We start from the raw sequence: 11,873 nt of genomic DNA, 5'->3' as shown, positions 1-11,873 counted from the left end.
GTCCTTTCCTTTCTTTTTGTGACTTTTTTACTTGCTGCTGTAACATAACAATTTCCCTCTGAGGGATGAATAAAAACTTAAAAACTATCATAATGATACCTTTTCATGATCTTAACATGCCATTACTCAGGTACTGGGCAAATATAAATAAATCCTGTGTTATCATCCTGTAGTTATGTTTGCTGAAATGTCTATTATTGAGTGCACCCTTAGTGTCGTATGTTTAGATTATGAGTTGGAATGTGTTATCAGAAGTATTAGAACTAATCTGAAATACATTACATGTTGTTGAATGATGTGCTCTTTTATCATACATGTTTCCTTTTATTCCTTTTATGCTTGTTACTCAAAGTTGGTGACATTAATGCAAATGCTAGTGTTGGGTGATAGACTAGAAGAGTTAGTTTGCTGCTTTGATAAACATTTTCTGTGGTAATATTTCAGTTCATTCCACTGATATTTCAGTACAGTAGATATTTAGTACAAGAACTGTACACTTTGTACATATTCTTTGTATGTGGTTATCTTGATGGCACACATACTTGTATGCTCTCTCTCTCCTTCTCTCTCTCTCTCTGTCAAAGCTGCCACACCAGTTGAATAGGTCACTCAGCTGTCAACCACAACCCAGCAACTTGACACGCCCCTCTTTTTCTCTCCTTCTTTCTCTCTCTGTCTCTCTCTGTTTTTCATGTTAGCATGAACTGAACAAACCCAGGACCTCAAGGAGAGAGACAAAAAAACGGGAAAGCAAGGTTTGGAGAAGAAGAGCATTTCAACAGGTACAGATCACAGTAACAGTGCTGTCGTTACTGTCGTTTCTTTTACTGTAATGATTAGAAGTTGATCATTCCTTGGCTGTGGTATGTCAGCCAAACCCATGTCTGTTGTTTGGTAGTGGCTATAAACCTGATGCAAAAATTATAGGTTTTCATTCCAAATTACTTTTTAGAACAGGACAAGCAGAATGTTTTACAGCAAAGTTAAAACAAATATGACTTCAGAAATTATAGTGAAATCATGTTTCATGGTTAATGTACTAGTGACCACTGTATCTTCAGGACAGCAGGATTGCATCTGCATTTCTGGAGTACTTCCTGAACATGTCGGTCACAGAATTTGAATCCACAGGCTCATGCCAAAACTGAACCAGATTTTAATTGAATCAGCTGCCATCTTTGTAATTTGTGGCAACTAACCACATGCTGACAGAGTAGTTCCCTGTGTTAGAAGGTCTGTGTCTGTTGTTTGGTAGTGGCTATAAACCTGCTGCAAAAATTATAGGTTTTCATTCCAAATTACTTTTTAGAACAGGACAAGCAGAATGTTTTACAGCATAATGGAATACGCTGCCATCTTTGTAATTTGTGGCAACTAACCACATGCTAACAGAGTAGTTCCCTGTGTTAGAAGGCTGACAAACCTGATTTCTGCCCTCACTCACATGAGTTTGCAAAAGTGAAAATATCCACTTTGTGTTTCAGCAGGCTGAGGGTTGGGTCCAAACTCTTTATGTTCAACTCTTAAGAGACCTGTAAAAATAAATTAATAATAATAATAACAATATTGGAAGCGAAACACCTGCTGACTCCATGCAACGCCAAACATAATAGTAGAAAGACATGGTGATTTGACTACATCTAAAGGACAGAGGATACTCTATGTATGAAGAGGAGCAATAGTTAAAGAGGAGTGATATCAAGCTTGAAAAACCATCTATGAAGAGAGGAGACAGGGATGACAGTTATTTACAAAATCAGCCAGGCATGTTTATCCAGCAGTTTCACAACAATTCACACCTTCATTCATGAGACCTTAATGACCTTAGTGACATGTCAGGGTGTGAATGACCAAAACCTCAATATCCAAAGCTACAGCAGTGATGTGAATAGATAAATCCGCCTGTCTGAGGGGACATAGGCTTTCAAGACCACTAACTACTGCTATATGTACTGAGGTAAAACGCTGTCAAACTTGGTCTCAAAATATAAATAATTCCACTTAAAAATTCAGATGTTTTAAAGATATGGGTCTACCCATACAATCTAGCCTTACCTTTATGAAAGATTTGCCTTTATTTCGAATGTAGCTCTATGCTTCCTCCTTGTTTCTGACTTCCTTTGGAAGTATTCAGTGATTTGGCATTGTACTTCCATAAAGAGACAGTTTTAGGAAAGAACAACCAAAATGAAAAGAACAGAGATAGAGATGTCCTGACTCAGTCTCTCTTTAGTCCTGCTGGATCCCACATTTCCAAACTGTTCCACAAAGGGCCATGTGGCTGCAGGTTTTTGTTCCAACCCATCAAGAGCACACAGTTTGACCAATCAACTGTCTGAAGACTGAGATCAGTTGATTAAATGAGTCGTCTGTTGTGCTGCTGCTTGGTTGAAAGAAAAACCTGCAGGCACATGGCCCTTTGCTATAATGCAACTAAAAATATTTTTAATTAGATCCTCCCAGCCTGCTAAATACTTGTGTATTTCAAATTGCACGTATCTATTTGTTCTTCCCAAGCCTAAACTGAGATAACCCACAAGGATGACATTACACAAGTTATTTTCTATTCAGAGCCCCAGAAGACATTGTGCAACTGTTTTCATAGGCAGAATAGTACTAACCATGACAAGTAAAGTGGCTTTTGTGAGTAAAATCAGTGGCGTGCTCCCTTAAAGAGCTGCAGTCCACTTTAGATGATGTGCTCTTGTTCATTTTTATGTGTGTTTGTCTACTGCTTCTCAGTATGGGCTCTGGCCAGAGCAGCGACAAGCTCCACTGTAACCGCTATCTGAACGGACAGGGCCCTCCATCACTGGCACAGCAAGGTCCTTCACAAACATACACTCCTCATTCCCTATGTCTATCAGATATTAATATTATCTACCCACTTCTACATAATTTAACTAAAGCTGGGCTGTTGTTGTGCAGCTAATGAAGGTATGAATGGAATGTACAGTGTACGAAATAGCTGCCAGCCACAAGGCCAGATGACCTTTGTGGTCCTCCGCAGAGACCTGCCTGGATTCCCCAATGACAACACCCTACAGATCAACTACATATTCCCAGATGGAATACAGACAGTAAGCTTGGCTAAACACTGTACATCTATTTAAAGTCTGGGTCATATAGATCATTTATCAGCTATCTATCTAATGACTGTTTGGCATCTGGTTTGTATGCAGATCCCACTGAATTATGTCCAGATGAGGATTATTTCATAGTACAAATTTTAGTATGGAGAAAAAAAGTTTTTTTGGATGACAGAAAAAACTGATTTGGTGAAAAAAAAAAACTGTAAGAACTGAACTGCCTCTTGTTGTGGGATGCTCTTTTTGAGTGTGCTTCTGTATGTGCATGTTTTCAATGTTCAGAAATGGCATCTGTTAACTAGTCTGGCGTATGTAGTTTGGTGTATGTTGAAATTTACATGCAGCATAAATGGTATTCAAAAGTATAGTATATTCTGTACAATCAACATATAGAATCAGTAACCAGCTTTATCTATGGAACAAACACTTCTGGTAAACTGTAACTGCATCACACGCTTCTGAATTATGCTCAACACAATGTACTGCACCAAGAACAGAGCAAGACAAAATCACACACAACCCAAAAATGCAGCTTTGAAAAATCAACAGAAAGCAAAACAGTAGCGTAGAGTATAATTTAATTTGAATGAATGAAACTGAAAGAACTCAAAGTAGAGCACAGTTTTCTTCTGCAGGGACACTGGCAGCATTCTTTTTAAGAAAGAAGTTGTTGATCTGGTTAGTCTGGTTAGTCGAATAAACACTGAAAGCAGCATAGACTTCACATTGCAGTGTCCTTTAGGAGGGGATATCTGCAAATGTTGAAAGCCCTGACAAAATTGTAAATATGAGATCAAGATATATATTTTTTCATTTATGTCTATACTAATTCATTAAAAAAAAACACAAGAACAGCTGTGAAAACGGATCTAAGTGAGGAAGCTCTCGCAGCCAAATCTTTTATACTTATTTATTGCCTACATTGTCTGGTCCTGAAAATTTAAACACTTTGCTGTAATTATAGACGCATGGTAGTTTTGATAAGTACAATGTGGTAAGGTTAAGTAAAAAAACAACATGGATTAGTGAAAGATTGTGAAACAAGGCATTATGCTGGACATGAATCCTGTGCTTTGCATGCCCTTACTTCATCCCAGTGACTGCAGTAGAACTACATCACATCTCTGTATTGGGCAAAGTCATTGCCAGTGAATTTTACTGGGGGAGCAATATGGTTGCTCCCCCAATAAATGGTTGCAGAAATGTATTTGACAAAGCAAATTAACTGTACATACACAAAAGGAAGGAAGGAAACAGGGCTGTTTACTGTGCCAAGGAAACCTAACTTTTCTTCCTGCAGGGGAAACACCCCCACCCTGGCCAGCCTTATCCGGGGCTGCGCCTCTGTGCTTACCTACCTGACAGCCGTGAGGGCAGGAAGGTTCTCAAGCTGCTGGATAAGGCCTTTAACCAGCAACTCCTGTTTGCTGTTGCCACCAGTAAAGATGGAAGGGACTTGGTCACACCTTCCATCCCCCTAAAAACACAACCTGATGGAGGGAGCAGAGAGTAAGTAAATATTACAACCACAGGTTCACCCTTTTGGCCACTGGAAGCATCCAATGTTGTATAAGCAAAATTTGGTTTGAAATTCTACAATGTGATATAGGAGTACTTCTAGGAGACTGAGTTAAGTAAATCAGATTGTCTGCTCCGGATTTTACCTTGGTGTCAATGTGAGATCCTGTCCCCAGCCCAGGCACCACCTTTGTCTGAAGAAGAATAAATAAACCAAATTAATCAGTCTTATAATCTCGAGTAGTAAGCTCTTAATTCAGAGATCTGTTTCCGTTTTGAAGGAAAACAGAAGACTACAATTTGGTGATAGATGAAGATATTTACTGTAGCTGAATGTCTTTAAGTAAATAAACGACTGATAAATAATGAGCACATGACCAAGAGGTCAATGAGGGAATTAAACAGATGGATAAACTTGATATTTGAATAAAATTACCATGTCACTCAGTTTGGAAAGTGTGAAATGAAGTGAGAGAATGGCAAAATGCTGTGCGACCACCTACTACTTTAGGACTTAAAATAAAGAATGCAAAGCACTATCTGACATCAACTCTTACCACAGACAGCAGAACTAAGTTTAGCCTACTTTTGCAGTGTCCTCTTGATGCTGGCCCCTTTCAGTTGGATCCAAAGTAGTTCAGTACTGACTTCACTCGCAACTTGGCAGCACCCCTTGGGACAACCTTCTTGAGGTCAATGAGCATTTGTGGGATGATGCAGTCTTTGCTCAATCAAAATGTACTTACAGTTTAACAAAGAATTAAAAAACACATTTCAGGAAGAGGTAAAATAGCACTGGAGCAGAGGCTTGGTGAGCAGTTAGAGAAAATCTTATAAAGCATAGTATAAAAAGCAAAAAGCAAGCAAAAGTAAAAAGTAAAACTATGGCAGAACTGCAAAAAGGAAGAAAAAAGCAAGAAGTAAGAAGAAAGTCAGAGAGAAAGGCCCTGCTGAAAAACAGGCCAAATCTTTTATCATCCATGTCTTACTAAAATGGAGTACCAGTCTTTCACGCCCAAAATGAGCCAGTAAACATCCATTCCTTTCTTTCAAGAGCCATGAGGAAGGAGTTGATTTGGAAACATTCAATAAAGAGATTAACTGAACTGAGGTTTTATGCACAAAGATTGTACACTTCATCTTACTCACTATGGTTAGTAAACAATGATTCTAAACATAAATTGGGTTTGGGAATATCTTGGATTGAAATAAATTGGACAATAATCACTGTGCAGCACATTAAAGAATTACAGAACATGACAAGGTAACTATTAAGATGATGTTTACTACTGTTAATAGCCAACAATTACTAAACTGATTAACAAAACAATAAAGAACAGTCTTATAGTCTAGTCCATTAACTGTATATATTATAAATAACAAAAATCAGAGATCTGCTGTACACTAAAGTTTACAAAAAGCTACAGGTCACTGAGTGGCAATGTAGAAAAGAATGCTTTACATTTTACATTTCATAACTTGGCCATTTTTTAATCACATAGACATGGCATTTGATTTTCATAAAAAAAAATCTTTTAGGTTGGAGGATAGAGAGTTCATGTCTGGTCAGTGTTTATTCTGACACTTTTAGAAGGGCATTTGAGAAGGGCATTTTTAAAAGCCTAAGCCTAAGTTGTGGAGGGTTCATTGTGGAGGGTAAGATTATATTAGCTTTTGATCATATTAGTTCTAAAGTGCACTGGTTTAAAACTGATTCACCTTAACTCTACAAATAAAACATGATTCCACTGTATTTTTAATGCTGTACCACAGAGTAAATTCCATTTGTCTCCCCTGCATTGGTGAAATTTCACAAATTTGTCAAAGTCGAAATGACTGGATACCACTAGGGAAGTCAGAAAATTTCATTTATATGTCTAGAAATTTATAAGCTTATGTAGGATTTTTAAGCTTATGAAGGTTTGTAAATTTTGACTATCTTGTAATGACAATTGATAAAGGCAATTGATTCAGCTTGTTGTTGCTCCCCAGTATAGTTTGGTAGTGAGATGGGGGCATGAATATAACCCATTTCTCTAACTAAAATAAAGTCAAAGTCTCTGTGTAATTTGTGTTCTCTCAGTGATAGCTACCCAGACTCGGACTACTTGAAGACTGTGAGACAGCTACTGAAGGATAAAGGCATCGAATAACACACGACACACTGTTGGATGGACAGATGAAGATGGCTGCTAAACGACAGTTAATTTCTGAATAGCCAGAAAACCTGTGCCATGCATAATTAGAAAACGTCTATAACGTTTATAAAGAATCATCTAATGGTTGTTGTTGTTAGCGAGTAGTCTTGCGTGAATTCTGTGTATATTTACACTACTGCAGTTCTTAGATTTGAAATATACAGAACTGTGCAAACATTTTAGGCACTTTAGATGTTTAGATTCTTATCCATCATTCAGTACCATCACAGAGAAATCCAATAGGTACCAGATTCATTCTGCAGCAGGAGACAGCAACCCTAAACATACAGGCATATCCATAAAAAAGGAAAGAAATGAGGAGTCCTGCAACAGATGGTGTGGCCCCCACTAAGACCTGATCTCAAGGTCATGGTGTCAGTCTGAGATTATATGAAGAGACAGAAGCAGTTGAAACAGTGTAAATCCCCAGAACTGCAGAAAGTTCTCCAAGATACAACCTACTTGCCAAATACCTTGAAAACTTTGTGAAAATGTACCTAGGAGAATTTGTTCTGTTTTATAGACAAAGGATGGTCACGCCAAATATTGATTTGATTCAGGTGTTTTCTGTTTACTGCAATTTGTGTGATGTTAACTGATTAATAAAAATTTGAATTTCATGATTTTTGAAAGCATCTTCACTTATAGAACATAGTGTTTGTCTTTGTTCACAAGCTGCGAAAACATCAGCATTTGTTTTTTATTATGTATGTATTAAAATGTATTCATTACAACTTTTGGTGGTGTTTTATGTGCCACAACATTCTCACGTGAAGCAATATATAACAATAAGTTATGTTCCCTAAAGTCACAGAAATTTTGTAATGTCTTGATCACTGAATGTTTTTTTGTTCACAGATCAAAATCATAAAATGTTCATTTTATGAAATAAAATTTTTTTTGTAACATCTAGTATAATGTCTCATTAGATGTGTTGTTAATACACTGAAGCTAAGTATCACTGTTTTATTAAGCATAGAAGAACTCTTAATCATGCTCTGGAACAATAATGTTTTAGACCAACCAGAGCATTTCTACCAGATGGTAGTACTGATCAAATTTGGGGATGGCAGGATGAACTGAAGTTGGTGTCAAAAGAAAACCTGACAGCACTGTAATTAGCTAAACTTAATTTCTATAGTACATTTCAAAGCCAGAGTTACAAAGGGCTTCACATGTGTACAGAAAATACAAAACCATAAAATACAAAAAGAATTTAATTTCAGGTCAGGTCAGGTCAGATAGAGAAATAAAACAAATTTGAAAAGAAACAAGACAGAATCATTGCACTGGAAATTATAAAAAGGTTGTACAAATGGTAGTCTATACTAGTGGGCTTTTAATAGCTTTTTAAAATGTGACTCTAACACTGAGGGTAAGGTTGTTCCTACTAGTGTTGCTAAAACAGTAAATGTGTGATACCCTTTGTGTTAAGTCTGGACCATGGAACAATTGGTCTTCAGATTTGTGGAGCTTTGGTGCAGAATAAAGGGTTAAAATTTCTGACATTTAAAAAGGAGCCAGACCATGTTGGGCAATTAATTAATTAATAGAATCTTAGATTCTGAAAAAAACAGAGTTAACTCAACCAGAACTGAAGATATAAGCTGTATATCAAATTCTTGTTAGATTTCTTGGTGTTGCATTCTACACCAACTGCAGATGGTGCACATTCAGTCAAGCTCTTGGGGAGCATTGTTTTAATTTCAGTACATAGCAAGCCTGACCAAGACTCTTGATGTGCTAAATTAAGTTGAGATATTCAACAAAAGCTCCTAAATTTTGACAGTGGTCCAAGGTGGTAGGTGATACTGTCTAAAATGTGATAAGAACCAATCACTAGAACTTCATCCTTATCTGTGTTCAGTGGGTAGTTGGTGTGGTATTTGATGGCAGCAAAGCAGAAGTGCAGGGAATTCCGATTGTTCAGATTCTAACCAAGATACAAATGGCATAACAATGGTCAGACATAGTACTTGAGTGATTAAGGCAGGAAACACAAGCTGAATAAAAAAGGGCAAAGGACTGAATGGTAAATTACATTGCTCTTTCCAGTCTTATCGATTACTTAAAGCATTTTACGCTACAATTAACATTCAACCACTCACACATGCATTCATACAACACTTTTTCCATGCATGCACGTGGCACACAGCCTGGAGAAGTCAGGAAGCGAACTACCAACCTTCTAACTGGAGGATGACCCGCTCTGCTTCATAAGCCACAGTCACCCAAAAACCTTGTAGGACCCCCAGTGATTTGAGAGCTTGGGAAGAATTAAAGTTGTCAATTAAAGAAAAAAAAAAACTCTGTTGAATAGATGAAAATTTAAAGCAGTCCCGCATAGTGTAATTTCCCCATTGTGGGACTATTAAAGGTTTATCTTATCTTATCTTATAGTTCCTGAGTCTAGTGAACTATGTGGGGGCTGCACTCAAGTCCAATAGAGAGATTACAAGAGCCCACACTCATTAGAATGATGTTGTTAGTCTGAGCAGGGCTGTTTGTGTATTGTTGTTCTTTTGAAGGCCAGCTCAGCTTGAACACTGTTTTGTAATTACATCAATAGACGCACAGTCACTACATTTGGCAGTATACTGTGTGCCTTAATTACACTAGTAGATGCACAGATCAATGTAAACTGGTGGCTTGCCTCCCTGCAAGCTGGATACAGGTATAGTCTAATTACTAATTATGAATGAAACAACAAAAAGTCCAAAATCAGGTCAGACATGATGTCATTTTGTACGTAATTGCTCATTGTTATTAAAGAGTAGTTATTTTTTTCTCCTTGCAGCATAAATTCAGTGACTATTTCAACCCCAAAAGCACTTTCAAGAGCCAGCCCCTAAAGAATGATCGGATAAAAGAGGGTTCTAAGGGAATACTGTCAAATATTCAGCTTCTATGCTATAAGTCAGTACAAGATCAAAGGTGTGATTAAAACAGTGAGTTGGTTTGTTAGCATTTTGCAAGAAGCCAATTGAGTCTGATACTGAATAGAAGTCACCCACTATAATTGCTTTATCCATACTAAGCTAACTAAATCAGATAAAAATTCAGTGAATTCAGACAAAAACTCTGAGTAAGCAGCAGGTGGACGATACACCACAGCAAATAGGACTGTTTTTTCTGTGTTGGATGTGAGAGGCTGAGGATAAGGCTTTCAAATGTGCTATAACTAGGCTTAGACCTTGGATTAATTAATTAACTTGAGTGGTAGATTGCTGCCACTCCTCCTGGCCTGTGCCTCGAGGAACGTGATAATTAATATGACTAGCAGAGGTTGACTCATGTAGCAGAAGGATCTGCACCAACTCATAATAGTCATAGTTCAGAATGTTTTGCAATATGTTACTTTTCTTCTCATACAGAGCCACATATATACCATGCACATGTAGTCAGATTTAAACATTCATTTATATTTATGCAGATTGTGCAGAGTTTCACAGAATCACAAACATCAACCTGAAGAACCACTTTTATGGCATGTTGGATCGACATGCCCCTCTTCTTCTGAGCTTGTTCAGAAGATGAGAGGCATGAAGAAAGCTGCTTGCACAGGGAAAGCGTCTGAAGTTCTGAGTGAGCTCTTCAGGATTTATGACTTACAGGTCAGTTGGTTATACTTTGTGATGCCTGATAAAGATTACAGTGGTTTTTGGATTATCTTTGGTTACAGGTGAGGTGTTTAAGATCAGGGGGATATACTGGCAGAAATGGTATATTCATCATTATGTTTTGATTGGTGTATAACCACCTGAAACTAAGAATAGCAGTGTTTCCATTACCTTTGAATGAGCAATTCTTCTTCCACACACTGTAAACCCGAATGCTCAAATTACTTCATTATAATGAGTAGCGTTAACTCAGATTTGTTCAGAAGTTCTGCTTACTTAAAAATACTGAGTACTGTTAAATGTCAGTAGAATTTTCAATTTTTTTGAGTTGACTATAATCAGAATTTCTGAGTAATGTGAACTTTTCAACATCGCAGTGTGCTTGCGTCACTACGTGTGCAGCCTGTTACGGCAGCTCCCGATTTTCTTTCACTTTTATTCTACTTTTCTTATCTTTGAGGCACTTTTCGTTATTTTTCTTTAATACGTTGGATTACTTTCTTTTCATCACACTGAGACATGTGGGTTGTGAGATTTTTGGGGCTTTTGTTTGCTGTTGCGTTACTTTTTTTCGGCATAACGACGCAACAACTCCACTCGACCCGCATTGTTTACACCAGGGATCAGCTGTAAGACCTCAAGCCGGCTTTTTCACTGACAAGGCTAGAGGAGATCCCTGTTGAAATTTGGCGCAAGACACACCGGGGATGCAGAGAAAACAAAAAGTTACGGAGGAAGAGGGAGGCACTGAAACATCAAAGGAGAAGTTTTAAGCCGTGTCTCCCCTCGATCATCATGGGGAACGTGAGATCCCTCGCAAATAAGATGGACGAGCTGATGGCGCTGGCCCAGAGTCAGAGGGAGTATCGTGAGTGTAGTGTGATGTGCTTCACGGAGACATGGGTGCACCAGGATGTTCCAGATGATAACGCTACCATCAGAGACTTCCACACAGTCCGTGCCGACAGAGACTGCGTCAGGAGCGGTAAGCGCAAAGGAGGAGGGCTCGCCGTTCTGGTGAATAATCGGTGGTGTAACCCCGCTCACATCACCGTGAAGGAGCGCATCTGCGGCCCGGATGTTGAACTGTGTGCTGTCGGACTTCGTCCACATTATCTGCCCAGGGAGTTTTCTCATGTTATCATGGTGGCAGTTTATGTTCCCCCCTCTGCAAACCCAAACACCGCGTGTGACGTCATTCACTCTGCAATAGCCCAGTTACAGACTCAGCACCCAAGTGCATTCATTGCTATCTCGGGTGACATCAACCATGTCAATTTGGACTCCACACTTCCCACTTTCACACAGTTTGTGAACTGTCCTACCAGGGAAGGAAGAACAATAGACCTGCTGTATGCTAATGTAAAGGATGCTTACAGCTCTTCCCCCTCCCCCCACTGGGCAGGTCAGATCACAACCTGGTTCACCTCACCCCCTGCTATGTGCCT

General features: G+C 38.5%; 1 protein-coding gene across 2 annotated transcripts; it reads left to right on the top strand.

The window, feature by feature from the left end:
- The first annotated feature begins 637 nt into the window (after positions 1 to 637).
- dtx3l1 (deltex E3 ubiquitin ligase 3L1) lies at positions 638 to 7,718 on the top strand. 2 transcript variants are annotated; one of them, XM_041066373.1, is made up of 5 exons: positions 638 to 782; positions 2,743 to 2,825; positions 2,957 to 3,080; positions 4,390 to 4,598; positions 6,691 to 7,718. In XM_041066373.1, exons 3-5 carry the CDS (start codon positions 2,988 to 2,990, stop codon positions 6,758 to 6,760), a joined length of 372 nt encoding a protein of 123 aa, XP_040922307.1. In that variant the 5' UTR covers positions 638 to 782; positions 2,743 to 2,825; positions 2,957 to 2,987; the 3' UTR covers positions 6,761 to 7,718. The 2 variants fall into 2 exon arrangements, with proteins under 2 accessions (XP_040922307.1, XP_040922305.1); XM_041066371.1 differs by having other exon boundaries at positions 2,929 to 3,080.
- The last annotated feature ends 4,155 nt before the right edge of the window (positions 7,719 to 11,873 follow it).

Source organism: Toxotes jaculatrix, chromosome 20 (assembly GCF_017976425.1).
Source record: "Toxotes jaculatrix isolate fToxJac2 chromosome 20, fToxJac2.pri, whole genome shotgun sequence".
NCBI classification, from domain to species: domain Eukaryota; kingdom Metazoa; phylum Chordata; class Actinopteri; family Toxotidae; genus Toxotes; species Toxotes jaculatrix.
This window is presented reverse-complemented; position numbering and strand designations above follow the sequence as displayed.